Here is a 17303-nt window from a genome sequence, read left to right as displayed (position 1 = left end):
GTGGTTTGTATATTACATCTAAATGAAGCTTTTCGTATATTTGAAAGAAGTTCTGAAGCAGGGGTATTGTTGAACTCATTTGTTATGAGGGCCAGATATTACATTAATGTGACTTGGTTAGGCCAGGCCCTGGTGGGGGAGACCTTGCTTTCTCAGCTGGTGAGACATCAGCAGTCTCACCAAGCCAGATTAGCACGGGGGGGGGGGGGCTGCCAGATTGGCACTGGGAGACTCCCTCCCAGGTTGAGACCAGGGTGTGTGTGTGTGTGGTCTGGTGAGCCTGCAGCAAGCTCTCCAGCTGAGATTGGGAGCGGGGAGGTGTCTCTGCTGGTTCCCGGGTAGGATAAGCCCTCTCAAGGGGGCTCATCTTGTCCCCAGGCCACATGTTTGACACCCCTGTTCTAAAGCCCTATTTCCATTTCTATCTACATTTTATCTTGTCCAGATAAATAGATGTTGTATTTTTTTCTGACAGTAGACTTTTACTAATATTCGTTTATTTGATTTGTATGCTGCCCTTTTCCAACAATATTTATATGCTGCCTTTCCTCTTGGTTCAAAGCAACTTGGGATTTCTGGAAGAAGGAATATGAAGGCACCAACTGAGAATGCCTTTTTAATCCAAATGTCCTTGCAATTCAGATGTGGCAGGCAACAACCAGAAGCCATTTTCAGATGGCTGTAGAGGTTATGAAAGGACAAAACAGAAGTTTCATGTATATCATTTTTTTTATTATTTCTTATTCTATATTTATCACTTGTTGTATTATGTCCTATAAATAAAGCACCTTTTTGAAAGTGGTGTTCCTGACTTGACTGCTGCAACAAAGGTACTGTCAAGTTTTGGTCTTCAAATTAAGTTGAAGTATCTGTGAAGTATGTGGCAAACTTGTCAGAGGGTACAGAGTTTATATATGGCTCTAAATAGGTGGTCTGGAAGGTCTGTCACCAACCAAAACAATTTAACAGGATGCTGGCTCTTTGTAGTGCTACTGGCATTGATTGGCTTAAATCCAGGAAGTGGGGATTAGCGGAGTATTAAGTAGAAGGCTCAGCACTATTCATGATTTGCCATATTGACATGCTTTTAGTGATTTGTTAAAATTCCTAGAGTAACCTACAGCAAAATGGGATGTACTGTAAAAGTTTGTGTTTCAAGTTTGCTTTAGTTATACTGACTTAGGGATGTTACACAGTTTCGTTAATGAAATTAAACACTGTAGAAAATATATTAAACATTTGATCCCATATACCCTCATTAATTCTTGCAGAGATCTGCTTTCTAGACATTCCCTCTGCCATGTATACCAACTTGTTGCTTGAGTCTTCAGTGTGCTCCCCCTTCAATCTAGGAATAAACTGGAGGGTTGAAGAACTCTTGTGTTCAAATAAACTCAACAAAGCTATTTTTTCTCTGCTTAGAATGGGGTAGGGGGAAGGGATGTCAGAAACTCCAAGACTTTTGTTTTCTAGGGAGAGACTTCAATCATGTAATTAGCAAAATACAATGATTGAGAGATCAAACTCCCTGTATTGCTTTATACAATCTGTTTTGAATCAGTCCTAACCCCTTGAAAACTGATGCAGGGAAAATTGGTAAGAATCAGGGTGGGTTTTGAACTGAATCTGTGCGTCACCTCCCAGTCTTCCAAAGAGAGAGATTGCATTGAATCTTTCCGTACCTTCACTCCGAACATCCTATGGGGCCAAACTAGGATTTGAAATAGGCCTTGAACAGGCATACTATATTTCCTTTTGGGATCTCAGTGATTAGAAAAGATGTTGTGTTACAAACCATCTCAACATACTAACTGCTGAATGAGTATGTCATTCTACTCAGCCTGTGAATTAACAGGGCCATAGCTTAGATGAATATTTCCAAATGCTAGGGATCATACTTTTACGCAAGTATATTAATTGTACCTTCATATTTGAAACATAAACATAAATCTTTTAAAGTACTTCAAAAGTAATTCTCTATTTCCTTTATCTCAGTTTTGGATATAATTTGATGGTAGAACATGGGAGAAATAGAAGGCACTTACAGAGTACTACAGACTCCAGGTTCTCGTTTGGGAGTTCAGAAAAACACTGGAGTAAGCACGCTGGAACCAGGACAAAACTTCTCCACAGCTGTGTCTTCAATGCCTTCTAAAAGTCACGACAGGTCCGTACAGCTCAAGATAAAGCTTTTGGATAACACAGAGGAGATATTTGATATTGAGGTAAGGAAAACATTTATACTGCAGTTGGTAAAATATATTTTTATTTATTTTAAATATTTCTAGGTCTGCCTCTTCCAGGGAACTTAGAGCCCAAGGTGGGCAAGACATTAAACTATATATGTCACACAAGTTTAAAACATCATAATATTAAAACTGTCAGTAGAAACCTTGTCAGTAATATGCAAAGGAGTCTCCTGGCCATAAGCATCAAGTGGTTACAAAAGCTTTCAATAAAAGTCTTGTAGCCCTTGCTAAATTGCAGGGGAGATGGGACCTTCCTAATTTGTTCTGGAAAGCCATTCCATAGGATTGTTGCAGAGACAGCAGGCAGAAATGAAACATAGGACTTGTGATCACCAACAGATACTGCTAAGCTGACCAAGTTTGCTTCATGTGCTCATATTGGGAGAGATGTCCTTCATGTATGTGTGTCTCACATCACAAAAGACATTAAAGATTAGTGTCACTGAATCTATTGACATGTCAGCATCTGGGTCCACACCTGAGAGTTTTAGCAGCAAAGAATTGTGCAAAAACATCACATCTAGACCAAAATTCTGTTTTTCTGTTACTCCATTTTAAGAGTTTTACTTGTTGACCTAGTGTACAGCACTGTAAATGAACTGGATGCAATCAGCTGATGCAGTGGTTGTAGTGTGATAGAGTTTCCTCCTCCTAATTGCCAACATCTCATAGCTTTGCATCATTCTGTGTTGGATGTACATTTCTTTTTGTTGCAAACTTGTGTGAGATTCCTCGGAATATCTTACCTAAGTAGTACCTGCTTAAAGTTACTGATAGAAGATCTAGCATAACTTCAGGGTTGGTTTTGCAACTTAGTTTAGATTTTTATCTTGAATGTGTGACTCTTTATAAACGTGTTTTCCCACAGTGGGAGCTTCTCAGATGTGTCATTCAATGTAGGCAATTTGTGTTAGCTACCATACTAAAGAATACCTCTGCTATTTGATGCAGATCAGTTATTTTAAAGATGTTCTGTGATTGAGAGGCAAAAAACAGACAATTTTCTAGATTCGGCTTCTTAATATCCTGTACAAGCTGATATGCCATCAGCTACTCATCTGCTTCAGATATATACCACATGCTCCACCACCATAAAGGACATAGGGAAAACATTTGAACTATTTGAAAAATTATTGTATATTAGAGTTGTCTTTGGTTATTTTTTAAGCTACTAGAGTTTGCTCAATAACAGCATTGTATTACCATAAAATTTGCTCATCTGTTTAGTATGTGAAATTAAGATTCATGTTTAATTTTCTTGGCAAGCTACATTATTCAGATAAAAACTGATTTGTGTATTTTTTTTTCATTTTGGAGAATATTATCCCTGTTTTGTTATATTTATGGTACAATATTCACATGTGATTGTTCCAGAGACAGTCTGTGACAGATGTTTGTCATCACTCTGAGTACTCTAAATATGGCCAGTGAACTTATTTTTGCCTTCCCTTAGAAGAGAGTTAGTAATTCATGGCAGTGGATATTATAGACTATTTTAAAGAAAGCAATTGAGGCTTTACCTTCTCTCTGTTATTTAGTCTTCTATGCTGTTTAACCTATTATTTGTTAATGGTTTTACTTTGCTTTGAAATTGTTTGAGAGAAACCATTTTGCCACCCATTCACTTGTAGCCCACACCTCTCTAGCCAAATAGCTGCTCCCCCCCACTCAGTGCAACGAAAGTGAACTGTAGATTTACCCCTGAACAGGGCTGTTTGGAATGAGTAGCAGAATTCAAGGATGTTCAATATGGAGCACTGACCAAATGCCTCTGGAAAGCCCAGCACCTCTTACTTCATGCCAAGCATCGATGTGAAACTCAGATACCATTCAGATTTGTCTGTTCAGGTAACTGAAGCAATGGGCTGCTACAACAAAGTCATCAATTTGAGTGGTCATCAACTTGCTAGATGTCCTTAAGCAACCCATTCTTGCAATCTAGAGATAAGATTAACCTACTTTACAGGGTTGTTGTAAGGATTACAGGTAATGAATGCAAAGATCCCTGCTGGCTCAGACTTTTGATCCACATCTAGTCTATCCTGTTAAACAGAGTGGCCAGCCAGATGCCTCTAGGACAGTGGTGGCGAACCTATGGCACGGGTGCCAGATTCCTCGGAATATCTTACCTAAGTAGTACCTGCTTAAAGTTACTGATAGAAGATCTAGCTCAGAGCCCTCTCTGTGGGCACTTGCGCACAGAGTTCATCATGTGGGAGGGGGGTGGAAAATCACCCCCCCCCACACACACACACACACACATCTAGGCTGCCCTGGACATGATCCTTTACCTGGGAGTAAGCTCAGTTGCTGGCAATGGGGCTTACTTCTGAGTAAACCCTCCTAGGATCGTGATTCATCCATTTGAAGCGTTGCACGTTTGCTTCACCAAGCTTACTCCTGAGTAACGCACGCCTCAGAGCCAACCGTTTTTTCTAAACTAAAACCTCAGTATTCAGGTTAAATTGCTGTGTTGGCACTTTGCGATAAATAAGTGGGTTGTGGGTTGCAATTTGGGCACTCGGTCTCAAAAAGGTTCACCATCACTGCTCTAGGAGTCCAATAGGCAGGATGCAAATACTGTAGCTCTACTATCATCAGGTTATATTCAGATATCAGTTTCCTCTGACCATGGTTGATAATATTTGATGGACATATCCTTGAGCTTGCTTTTTAAAAAGTAATTGATGGCCCTTGTAAGGACAGAAAGGTAGACTATAAATTTTAAAACAAAAATAAAAATTAAGATACCAATGCTATTAATTCAGCTCTATACAGTGATTTTGAAATATCCAATGCACTCAGAATCTCAGGCACTGGATTATTTAAAGCACTACAGCACTTCAAAAAATATTTAGGGAAGAAGATTTGAGAGGAGAATACACATTACTTTTAAGCAATAATCACTCTTCACAAAGAGTTCTATTTGATCACATTGCTCCAGGTTGGAGAAAAGCCTCAAAGCTGCACTCTGCACCACTATACTCCCAAATTTCTCACTGTATCCCGGTATTGCTTCTTCCCCATCAGACTATTTCTTCTCCTGCTGCTCCTCTGTGCCACATCCTACTAGCTTAAAATGACTTGATCTACAATAGTTTGAGTTGTTATCCTACCACCTTCTAGCAGTACAGGTAGAAACATGGTGGGAAAACTCTGAGCCTTGTAGACATAGCTCTAATACCAAATAAAGCACGCAGGATAGTTTGTAATATATATTTTTTGCAGAATTTTTGAAATTTCCAGTTTGTGAGAAGCAAAGTTTTATGGCTAGCTTCTCTTTTTATCAGTTGACTAAATAGTCATCTTTTTGTTGCTAAATATACTGTGCAACCATGTGTTTCTGGCATTGTACTAAAACAAAATCACAGTTGCTATGCCCACTGTGTCCGTGAGCACCGGTAGGATTATTGTGGCCTTACTTTCTGTTTTTAATATTTTATCCTCTTCTAGTCCTCCAGGAGCCTTTACAGTGTTAAGCAACAATAAAATGACAGAACATTATAACAATGGGAAAGACTTGGTTAGAAACTAGTTTATGTGTTGGAAAAGTATGTGATTTTTGAACAGAATTAAAAAGCAAAATACATAATTTGGTTTCAGAATGTCAGCAAAAATCCTCTTTCATGTATGGATCTGATTGACTTCTTTTAACTGGTTGAAAAATTTGAGTAGTTACAGTAAACAAAAATGCTTGACGGTAGTTTAGAATAATTTTTTATAATCTCTGGTTGAGTTTTTCATAGATGTTTTGACATTCTGGAATTTCTTTGTGTTTGTAAATCTGTATACGCAGTCAGGATTTGATAGTTTTGCAAACAATTTGAAAACTGATGTAATAAAGCAGCGGTTCTCAACCTGTGGGTCGTGACCCCTTTGGGGGTCGAATGACCCTTTCACAGGGGTCACCTAAGACTCTCTGCATCAGTGCTCTCCATCTGTAAAATGGATAAATGTTAGGGTTGGGGGTCACCACAACAAGAGGAACTATATTAAAGGGTCGCGGCATTAGGAAAGTTGAGAACCACTATAATAAAGCATGTTGTATATCTTTCTGGGAATCTCTAGAATAGCCTTGGAGACAAAAATGATCATTAGGAATATATTTGTATGCTTATTCAGCCTTCCTGTGGGAAATGTTAACTAGCTTTTTTTTCAAGTACAAAGTTGTGCATGTGGGCAGTAAACTGTAAAAAGCCTAGAATAGCAAAATCAATCTTAAAATGTCATCACTGCTATGATATTATAGTTATGGAGCAAAAGACCGGGATACAAAAACTTACTTCAGGCTCACCCATTATATATTGGCTTCTGATAGAAGAGGATAATAAATTGGTACCCACCAAACACTTTAGCTGAAGAAATGTTTTCTGTCAATTTCTTATGATTTTCTTGTTCTTATCCATATAGCCTCAAATGCCCCCCTAACACTGCTTCTGGGGGACAGGGACTCTCTAGGTAGAATTCTGATTTGAAAGAATACACAAAACGTTCTCAGTAGTACATTCTGCAGACCATGGGCAGGGCTTCATTTGAGACTAAACTCTTCTGGGCTCAGCCACACCCTATGTTTTGTTGTCCTGGAGCAGAGCCCTAGGGAACTGATTTGCATTGCTGACCAATTCTGACTCAGCCAGCGTGTTTGTAAAATGAAACAGGAATCCAGTACCATCTTAGACTTGCAGAATTTATTCCAGCATAATTTTTCATGAGTCAGAACTCACTTTATTAGACATATGTAGTGTTTATATAGCTGAACTGACCTACTGGAAATACAGCGGAAAGGTAGCGAGCCAGGGCAAGGAGATGTTATCCAGTCAAGAGTAATCAGTTCATTCAGTTGGTTAGGGCCACTCCCAAGGCAAGTGGAATTAACATAACATCTTTACATCTGTTACCTTAGGTACTTACAGAATTATATCTGATCTAATTAACATATGTGAGAAGTGGGATGTGCAGTTAAGCAAGGAATCCCGGTTCTTGGTTAAGACCTGGGTGGGGACTAGTCTTGAATTCACTTTGTACATTACATGCCATCAGGTTGCTTCTGACTTATGGTGACCTCCAAAAATGGCCTATCATTAACAGCTTTTCTCAGGTCTTGCAGAATGAAAGCCATAGCTCCCTTTATCAAGTCAGTCACTCATGCTGGGTTTTCCTACTATAGAGCTATAGAGAGATTAGGTCAGTGCTTAATAATGCAGACTGTATTTGGAAAGCATGAAGGTGGTGTTAGTAAGTCTTTTAAGGGCTTCATGTATGTAGTAAACTAGAAGTTGGTTCTGTATATGGAAGTGTTAATGTTTCTAGAAAGATAAGTTACATGTCTGTTCCATTGCTATTGCCTAAACCACTGTAAAATTCCTTCAGATGGTATCACATCATGTATTAATCTGTAATTTGATAGCAGCTATTGCTTGCCTCTAAAAGACAGAAAATTTATGCCAAATGACAGAAATCATACCTCTGTTAGGGAAGATAAGGATTCTTTTGCTATTGGTGTGAAGTATTAGACTAGATAGGGCAATTTTTTTGCCCTTTCTTGAGTCTTGTGGGCCTCTGAATTTGCACTGAAAGTTGGACTTTTTAGCCAGTGGAGCAGAGGATTGGAAAACTTTCCAGTTATAGGAAGTAGGCAAATGAGAGGAATAAATTACTTTCCCTTTATAGGAGACCTAGAACATATGTCCTAGTTGCCTGTGTGAACATTTTTCTTGTGTATGTGCTCCTTCAGACATGCTTTTTGGGATTGGTCTAGTTCAGCAGTCTTCAGAAACCAATTAAGAACATATTTTTCTGCAACATAGCATAGAGCATAAGATTATGCAAAGCTTACGTACATAACAGTTTTATGCGGCATGTGGAAAGGGAGTTAGCAGGAGAGAACTTTGGAGCAAACTGGTTGGATCTAAAGTATTACTTTTAACATTATTTTTCTAATCCTCCCTTGCTGATGCAGCCTGTTGTCTTCTCCAAAATGCTGGTGGGTGGAGAGGCTGAGGAAGGAGCTCTGGAGGACAGCGTGGGGTTTACATTTGGAGGGCCAAATTGGTGAAAATAATGGAAGAAGACTTTGAATGTAGTTCTGTGTATTTATGACATGGGAAACCAAAGATTTAACCAAGGCAGAGAATAGTTAGTGGTTTTGATTGACATAGATTTGAATAACATTGTTGACCTTATGTTTTTAACTGCTTAAGATGTTTTAATGTAATCTGAAGGGTAAAACCTAATTCTTTTGTGTTTGGCAGTGTGGCATGTTGAAGGTATAAATACCATTGTTAAACTATATTTCTTATTAATTAATATAATTATTTTGCTCTGTCACTCAGTTGATGTAGAAAACACAATTTCAAACATTTCTTAAATGTTGCCCTAGAAAATTTTTGATACTAGTTGCTCCGGCCAGCTTCAAGTGTAAAAGCATGTCCTGAACTTTTGGTTATTCCTTATTTTAAACTTTAAAGCAGAACCTGTGGAAAGTTGAGAGTAATATTGTAATAATCCTGTAATTCTGCCACCACTGTTATGTTAATGTATAAATACTTGGCAACATCTTATTAGGAAATTAACCAGAAAGAGTAATTTCTGTTGAAATATTTGACCTTTAAAGAATTTTATATAGGCATTTTGTACTGTCATGAAGATTGTAACCCTATAGTAGAACATGAGATTTTCCTTTGTGTAGCTTGGATTTAAGGGCATGGGATATTAAACTAGGAATGTGAAATGCATTTCTCAGTTTTGTGAAAGGGCAGGAGCTCTTTTTGCTTGGCATGGTTTTATCTTGGCATACGAAGTGAAAATTTAAAAATGCAATGAAAAACTGGAGGAGCCAAATGAATTTGTTAAAAGGAAAACTTCCTCCCTATTGCTAAGAATCCCAGAGATCAATTTTCCTGGTATATATTTAACTCCAGTTCTCATAACATTAATTTTATCTTCAATGTTGCCCAGTATTCCTTTAATGTTATGCCTACTTCTTTGAGAAGAAAGCAATAGTATATTTAAGATGAAGAAACTATTTTTGCATTCATTTTTATGAGTTTGTTGGGTAAACTTTGTTGGATAAACTTTTACTTAAAGTTTACTTAAACAGATTTTATCTAGAGGCAGTTTTCAGATAGGAATTTAAAATTAAAATTCCATGGTTATTTATATTTCAAGGCAATAGTTACTCTTGAAACTCTGAGGATTATATGAAAAGTGCAAGTATGGACATTCAGCTCAAACATCTATAGTAATTATCTTATTACTTAATCTGGCAATGGTTTGATCAGCCAAATGTGTTTGGGTTGCTTGGTTTAGAATTCTATCTAGTTCACAAAGGATCACTTGGGATTTCTTGTTCATAGGAAAGCAAAGAAATTTCTAATGTATCTTGTAATGACTGGAAGCTAAAATGAATACAGACTTTTCTGTTCAGAAGGCTGTGGGTTTATGTCAAACTTCAATTGTGCTCTGTTTCCAGGAGTGGACACCCGACCGCTTGACTTACCTGGGAGCAAATGGGAGACCAGGCTGGCCTGGATATGCCCCTGGGCTTTTGTCCCAACATGCCTCTGAACCTGACAACAGGGACAGCTCTGACAGGGTCATTGGGGACCCTGACAATGGCATGCTGCTGCAGATATTCTCCGGCCTCCACCATTTGATTAAGGTTTTCCATGGAGGCTTCCTCTGCTTGCAATTTCCTTGTAAAAAGTAGATGAATACAGTTTGTTTTGCCTAGCATTCCCGCGCACATGTTGTTTCTCCTTTTTTTTGGAGAATGTGAAGCTTTGCCAACACAAATGTGAGCATATTGCAGCTTCTCTAATTGCAGTGCCATAGCTTCGCAGACATCCCCCTGAAAACAAAAAAGGAAAAACTACACATGTGCAGGATCACTAGGCAAAACAAGCTGTATTCATCTACTTTTTACAAAGAAATCATGTTCAGATGAGTTGCAAGCAGAGGAAACCTCCACGGGGAACCTTGAGAGACTCTCTACTGCAGCACACAAAATGGCGGGTGGGAACAGTGAAAATGAAAGTAAGAGGACTGGGCAAGAGAAATAAAGCATTTCCTGCCTACTTTTGTTCCCTCAGCAGACAGGAAACGTCTCCAAGGGGGGAGGGGGAGAGAGATTGCTAGTTTAGTGATTTTGGAGAAACCCCAGTTGAGATAAATGAAATATTTTGAAGATGTTTTGGGGAAGAGAGCTGTGTGAACCAAAATGGTTTTTAAAATGTCCTCAAGATGTTTTATTTCTGCTGTGAGAAAATCACCACTGTATGAGCAGAAAGGTGCCAATTGGATCTGATCTAGTGTGTTGGCTATATTGTATTCTGAATATCCTTTTGAACACAGATTTTTATGCTTAAATATCAGAATTTTAAGAAATTATTTTTCACACTGCATGCTTAACTTCTTTATGATTTTATCCATTTGAGATGAAAAGTTGAGATTGTTATAAATGCTGCTGATAAATTTTCTAATGATTCTTTGATGTTTAACAGTTGAGTGTTGTCTCATACTTGTCTTCTAAAAATAGCCACATTCAAGAGATAAGTTTATCAAGGATGAGTTTCCCTTCCTCTGGAAAGGCTGTACTTGATTTTTACACCTTTTTTGCCCTAAAGTGATAGCTGACTTATGGTGACTCCTGGTGGGGTTTTCAAGGCAAGAGGCATTTGGAGGTACAGCCCGGAAACCACACAGCCCGGAAACCACTACAGCCCGGAAACCACACAGCACCCATTTGGAGGTGGTTTGCCATTGCCAACCTCCATATCACAACCGTGGTATTTCTTGGAGGTCTCCCATAAAATAGTTGCCAGGGTCAAGGCTGAGAGTACATTACTGGTCACCCAAAGTCACCCAGCAACTTTCCATAGTAGAGTGGGGATTCATACTTTGAATTGCCAGATCCTAGTCCAGGGGTCTGCAACCTGCGGCTCTCCAGATGTTCATGCACTACAAGTCCCATCAGCCCCTGCCAGCATAGCCAATTGGCCATGCTGGCTGGGGCTGATGGGATTTGTAGTGCATGAACATCTGGAGAGCCGCAGGTTGCAGACCCCTGTCCTAGTCCTAGTCTAACACTTTAACTATTACACTGTGTTGGCTCTCTTACTAACCATTAAAATGTGAAACAAATGCTTTTGTTGAACACTCAGCAGTTCTCCAAAAGGTCTATATCAGGGGTGGCCAACCTATGGTGCTCCAATTGGCCATGCTGGCTGGGGCTGATGGGAATTGTAGTCCATGAACATCTGGAGCACCATAGGTTGGCCACCCCTGGTCTGTATGGTTTTATCTGGTTCTTAATATGTTTCAGAGCAAAACCTAGGACAGGGAGGTGAAGTTGAAAAGAGATTACTGACCCTGTATCTTCTTAAATTTATAGTTGTAAGAGGCAGCTGACTTACACTGCCTTTGCTCTAGGACTACCCTGATGTTTGATTTATGGTGACATTGAAATAGGATAAGATGTAAGACATGTTATTACAGATTCTCAGCTTTTTGAAGTCTAAGCCACACATAAGGAGGAAGTGGTATAAAGGTATATCTTTTGTGTATTTTGTCCTTGCGTTTGTGTAACCTTAATTGGCATTAATGGTTGGTTCGTTCTAAAATGAATATTTGAAACTTTATTACTTTTCACTGCTTAATGCCCACTTGTTTTTCTTTCCTAGTCAAAATGTCTTGGTCAGAACCTGCTAACAGAGGTTTATAAACATTTAAATTTGGTTGAAACGGACTACTTTGGAATTGAGTTCCAGAACATGCAGTCATGTTGGGTATGTAACTGAAATTTAGAAGGCTCTAAATAGATTTCCTTTTCAGCTGTGCGCTTTGGTTACATTAAAGTTTAATCTTAATGTGGGATAAGGACGCTGTATTTCAGGGTGAGCATAGCTGCACCATTGTATTGTCAAACTGTAGCTCTTCTTCCTGTGTGGAACAAGCATGACACAATTTGCAGGTACATGATGCGCCCTCCTGCCTCCCTTTGTTACACTGTGTTTTCATAGTTTTTGACAGCATTTAAAATAACGCATCACGCTATTTGAATATTTAAAATAATGCATCATGCTATTTGAATATTATTTCTTGAGTGGATTTTGTAAGCGTGCATTCAGTTCCACAAGATGACGTTAGTATTTTTCCTAAGACCTTGTTCTACAAGAAACAAGATATATGAAGTAGAGCTATCAAGTTGGTTTGTAACTCACATGGCTGGGGTCAAGAAAATAAACAGAATTTAACGTTCTGTTTAGAAACTTTTACTGTCTAATTAAGAAAAAAGTTTAACTTGAGTTTAAAGAGGAGCAAGGCATATTTATGCTTTCTGAGAGAAATGATTAAATAAATATCCTAAGTATGAGCGTCTAGGTGTGTGGTGTTCAGTGCTCCTATTGTACATTTCTAAAAATGTTACATTCACATGTTGCTGGTGTTGCAAATTAATTTTCATCTTCTCGTATTACTTTTGCCCCAACACCAGTCTATGCAAAATATAATTTTTGCAATATGAAATGCCTAAATTTGCGGTCAGGATAAATTGTACAGATAAATCAATTCTCAGAAATGTGTTCAGAAGTGATTATTTAATGCAAATTATCTGTGCCTTATACCAAAGATTTATGCGAGTGACTGGTTGCATGCCTTCCCAGTGACTAAATGAAAAAGTGTTTGAAGTTTTCCCTGAAGTTTTCATCAACATATTTATTGCTATTGAAATTCCCTAGATCTTAACCATCCTGGACAGTTTCCATTCAGCCTTCTGGAGACTTCCTTGTACAGTGGGGCTTACAACAGAGCTCATTCTGGAACTATTTGCTTACTTTTTTACTTACCGGTAATTTATACCCAGCCTTCTTTCCCATTGGGATCCTAAAGCAGCTTACATTTTTCTTTGCCCGCATTTTATCCTCACAACAACCCTGTGAAGTGAGTTAGACTGATTGTGGCTGACTGGGCCAAGGTCACCTAAGCAATCTTCCATGACAGACTGGGGATTTGAACCTTGTCCCCCAGATTCTGGTCTGATACTTTAACCACTGTATCACACTGGAACGAGAACCTGCTGTTTCTTTCAGCATTGATTTAACAATAGTATTTCCCCTTTATGCAGTTGTTTTCAGTGGAGTTCTTTTCAATATGTGTTTCCAAGAGCAATTTATATTTTGTTGAACAGTTACCGTATGTACTCGTGTATAAGCTGACTCGTGTATAAGCCAAGGCACCTAATTTTACTGCCCAAACCACTCCGGTATAAGCTGAGGGTGGGAAGCCGGGAGGCAGAGGGAGCTCCTTATTTGGGCAGTGACATCAGGGAGAGTCACTGCCCAAATAAGGAGCTCCCTCTGCCTGCCGGCTGGGTTTAACAAAGCCAGCTGGCAGGCAGAGGGGGCTCCTTCTTTGGGCAGTGACTCCCCCTGATGTCACTGCCCAAATAAGGAGCTCCCTCTGCCTCCTGGGGTTTGACAAAGCCCAGCCAGCCAGGGTGCCTCGGGGTTCCCCCTTCACCCTTGATGAGGGCAGCAACAAGTGGTTTCCGGGGGGCAGGGAGGTTGTCCCGCCCCGCCCCCAGCCTCCTTGTGATTAATAGAAAATGGTGACTCGTATAAGCCGAGGGGCCTTTTCTCACTCTTTAAACAGGGCTGAAAAACTCGGCTTATACGCGAGTATATACGGTAATATAAAAAATAAAACATGCAGTAAGTATTTGTTGGACTGAGGTTGGGGGTATGAGGGATTTACATAAAGCTGCTTAAAATTTATTTTCATATTTGGTATTTTGTATTTAGGGTTTAACTAAATATTTCATCTTTTTTCATTCAGATTTGGCTTGAGCCTATGAAACCCACCATTAAACAGATTCGAAGTAAGTATATATTTGTATATATCTCTCAAATTTATGTATCTTCAAAAAGAGTGAAGATAGAAAATTCAGCTTTTGGGTGGGTGGGTAGGGCTGCTGTTCTTGCCAGGAACTGTTTACGAAGAATTAAGGATATTGACCATGCGTACAGGCTTCCTTGTGGACAGTAGTTTAATCAGGTAGATTGGGTATCGCTCATAAATCAAGCAGAAGACCCGAACTGAAGCCATTTTAAAACAGGATAACCAACAAAATCACACTGTGGAACAGTGCCTTCCCATTCCTAAAGGCAATCCAGAAGGAAACCATGATTAATTATACCGCCCAGAGACCTTCAGGGATAGGGCGGTATATAAAACCAAATAAATAAAAAAATATCAAAAGCCATCAAGAGGTTGAGAAGAATTAACAGGGTCATACTCCCAGTATGTAACTAGAACTTCTTACCCTACTAGAGTGCCTCTGCACAAGTTGTCTCTCTCCACATTACTGAACCTCTTGGATATCTGGAGTGAGGGAAATGGCTTCCCTCTCTGTATTCCTATTGTCTCCTCAATATGATACACAACAGGCTGGGTGAGAGAATGAGGCTTTCAGGGTAACTGGAAGAGGATCATGTTAGTGAAGAGCATTGTTAAGAGAGTTACAGTTTAGTCTCAGATATACTTTTCTGGGAGCAAGCCCCATTGAATAAACCTGAATAGGATTGAGTAGACCTGCAGAGGAGGGCTTTTTGGACACTCCAATGTCTCTTTTCCTAAAAAGTTCAAAGCGATTTCCAAAATAAAAATTCCATATACAGTAAATAAAACCACATTGCTGAGAAAACAATGTAAAACCAATACTCAGCTAGCTGTTAGAACAGGATGGGGGCAGGGGGAGTGATGTGTGCATTAATTAGATGTGGAAAGGAAAGAGAAATCTAGCTAAATGGTTCATCTATCCTTACGGAGAATAAGAATAAAATGTAAAAAGTAGCCATTTAGATAATCTCAGAAGGACTAAAAATTCAGTCATTTTAAAATGTAATATTGCAGACTTTTATCATGTTAGGATTAATTAGTGGTTTTTATGAGAATAGTGTTCCAGTTTTTAAGCATAGTATTTGTTCTTTTTCTAAGTTGCTCTTTGTTATTTGAGGAGAATTGCTTTGTTTCATTGCAAACTTTACAGATAATGAATTAATGAAAGGCCCATATTTTTTTTAAATCTAGATTAGATTTGTTGAAGAGCACTAAGACTGTTAGCAAGATCATTCCATTGCTGGTATTCATTGGTAGTACAGTAAGCAATTGTTGCAATCAGTTCCCAGCATCTCTTAATCTAATGTGTTGTGGCTTTTGAGGCAGTATCTTTATAGTGCAAAACTTTGATATCCTTTAAAAAGAGAACTGTTCTTCAGAATTGCTTTTTTCTCAATTTCTTTAGAAAACTTGAGAAACTGGCCTCCCTTTAAAGCTTCCCTACACAGCTGATTAGCCTTTTTATGTTTAGAAATGTCTGTTTATTATATGTTTGCATGCTTCTTTGGGTTTTCCTTTCAGAAGCAAAAAAATTGTTCATCTCCATTATGGTGCATATCCAGCGTCTTTTCCTTCCACAATTTCCAAGTGCAGAACTTCGCTTCATCTTGTTGAGGTTGTGGGTAGTAACTAATCTGATCCTAAGAACTAGGCTTCGTGCCTCCATCTTGGATACCTCTAGGCCTCCACAGAGATGGTAGGCTTCTTATATAATACAGCACAAACATTACTGTTGCTGCTGGGATAGGTCATATTTTATCAGGTTATTAACCCAACTGATAACAGAGTGGAAAAAGTCATTGTTCCAGAATTTTGGTGACTTTTGATGCTTCCTGTGCATTGGTGCTGTTTTCACGTAAGAGTTTCTCCCTTCTCCAAAGTATATGCCAGTCAGTTTGCTATTGGGTATGAAGTACTTTGAAATACTGCATTTGGGTTGTTCTGCTCTCTTAAAAAGTGACTGGAATGCAAGCAGAGAGACTTTGAAATACTTTGTGTAGGTTTCCAAAGCTGTGAATGGTTTATGGAGGATTCTGCGAATGATGTGGGTCACTGCAGCTGTCCAGTGGTAATATAGATACTTAATACAGCCTTGCATGAGAATTAGCAGTTGCAATCCTGCTGCTCTGGCTATCACACTACTAACAGTTTATAATATGAAAGTGTACATAAATGTAATGGAACTTATTTTTCTTTAGGACCAAAGAATGCAATGATTCGTCTAGCTGTAAAATTCTTTCCTCCAGATCCTGGTCAGTTGCAAGAAGAATATACCAGGTAAAGCAGCTCTCTCTATTAAACGCTTTGTTTGCAGTTTTGCAAAGATATGAGAAGCATTATTAATGAAGTAGCTTTAATGCAGAATAGCCTGCAATATTTGGAGTGTGGTCCTGAAGACTTCCTGGCAGTAATCTGCTCAGAAAGATTATGAGTAGACCTGTTCAGGATTGCACTGGAAAATGGTTGACATTTAACTGATTTGGATTTCAATTTGAGTTCTTCCTCAGGGAGACAGCAGTGATAGCTCAGGTCTGTCTCAGGAAAAAGAATGGATACATGAAAGGTAGCTGTGCCTGGTAACTTTGCAGATCAGTTTATCTCCCGGAGAGAGAATGCTCAGTTAGGCCTGTCTCTGGTAATGAGCAGACCTTGTACAATTTAGTCTTCGTGGGGAAAGGACCAGCAGGAATGGGTGGAATACTGTGTGTGAGAGAGGATCTAGCCAGTGGCTAATAAAAGTCTGTAGCTGAAAGCGGTATCTAACTATCCTCTGAAGTCATAACCAGTTTAATTTTTTGTGCCTCGGGCTGATTCCGCATGGGCCAAAAACAGCAGTGTGAAAACTGTGTGAAAATGGTGTAAAAGGGTTTAAAACAGTGTAAAAGGATTTATACTGTTTTCACACCGTTTTCACACCGCTGTTTTTGGCCAATGCGGAATCAGCCAGAGCTAGGTTTCCTGTGTGTTCTTGGAGACCTGTGCTGCTGGTTTGTTCCTGTGAAAGTAACTTGTAAAAAAATTAATTTTCTTGGTTGCTTATATATTAATCCAGCCTTGGTGATCTCAATAATCTCCTTGTGCAACATAGAACTTAACTCACAGCAGCAAACCCAAAGCCTATACACTCACTACCTGTAGAACACCTGGAAACTGAGGGGA

The 17303-nt window shown here is 39.0% G+C and overlaps 1 protein-coding gene across 5 annotated transcripts in view; it reads left to right on the top strand.

The window, feature by feature from the left end:
- The window catches only part of FARP2 (FERM, ARH/RhoGEF and pleckstrin domain protein 2), a 78800-nt gene that overhangs the window by 3840 nt on the left and 57657 nt on the right, over positions 1-17303 (top strand). For all 5 annotated transcript variants that reach the window (XR_007245328.1, XR_007245327.1, XM_048506623.1 and 2 more), the window contains exons 2-5: positions 1996-2225; positions 11930-12034; positions 14082-14124; positions 16343-16421. Coding sequence is in view for 3 of the 5 variants with exons in the window: in XM_048506623.1 (XP_048362580.1) it covers positions 2022-2225; positions 11930-12034; positions 14082-14124; positions 16343-16421 (431 nt within the window). In the remaining 2 variants the exon portion in view is untranslated. The remainder of the gene's footprint in view (positions 1-1995; positions 2226-11929; positions 12035-14081; positions 14125-16342; positions 16422-17303) is intronic.

This window comes from Sphaerodactylus townsendi, linkage group LG08 (assembly GCF_021028975.2).
Source record: "Sphaerodactylus townsendi isolate TG3544 linkage group LG08, MPM_Stown_v2.3, whole genome shotgun sequence".
NCBI lineage: Eukaryota > Metazoa > Chordata > Lepidosauria > Squamata > Sphaerodactylidae > Sphaerodactylus > Sphaerodactylus townsendi.
The sequence above is the reverse complement of the archived record's forward strand: the minus strand, read 5'-3'. Positions and strand labels throughout refer to the sequence as shown.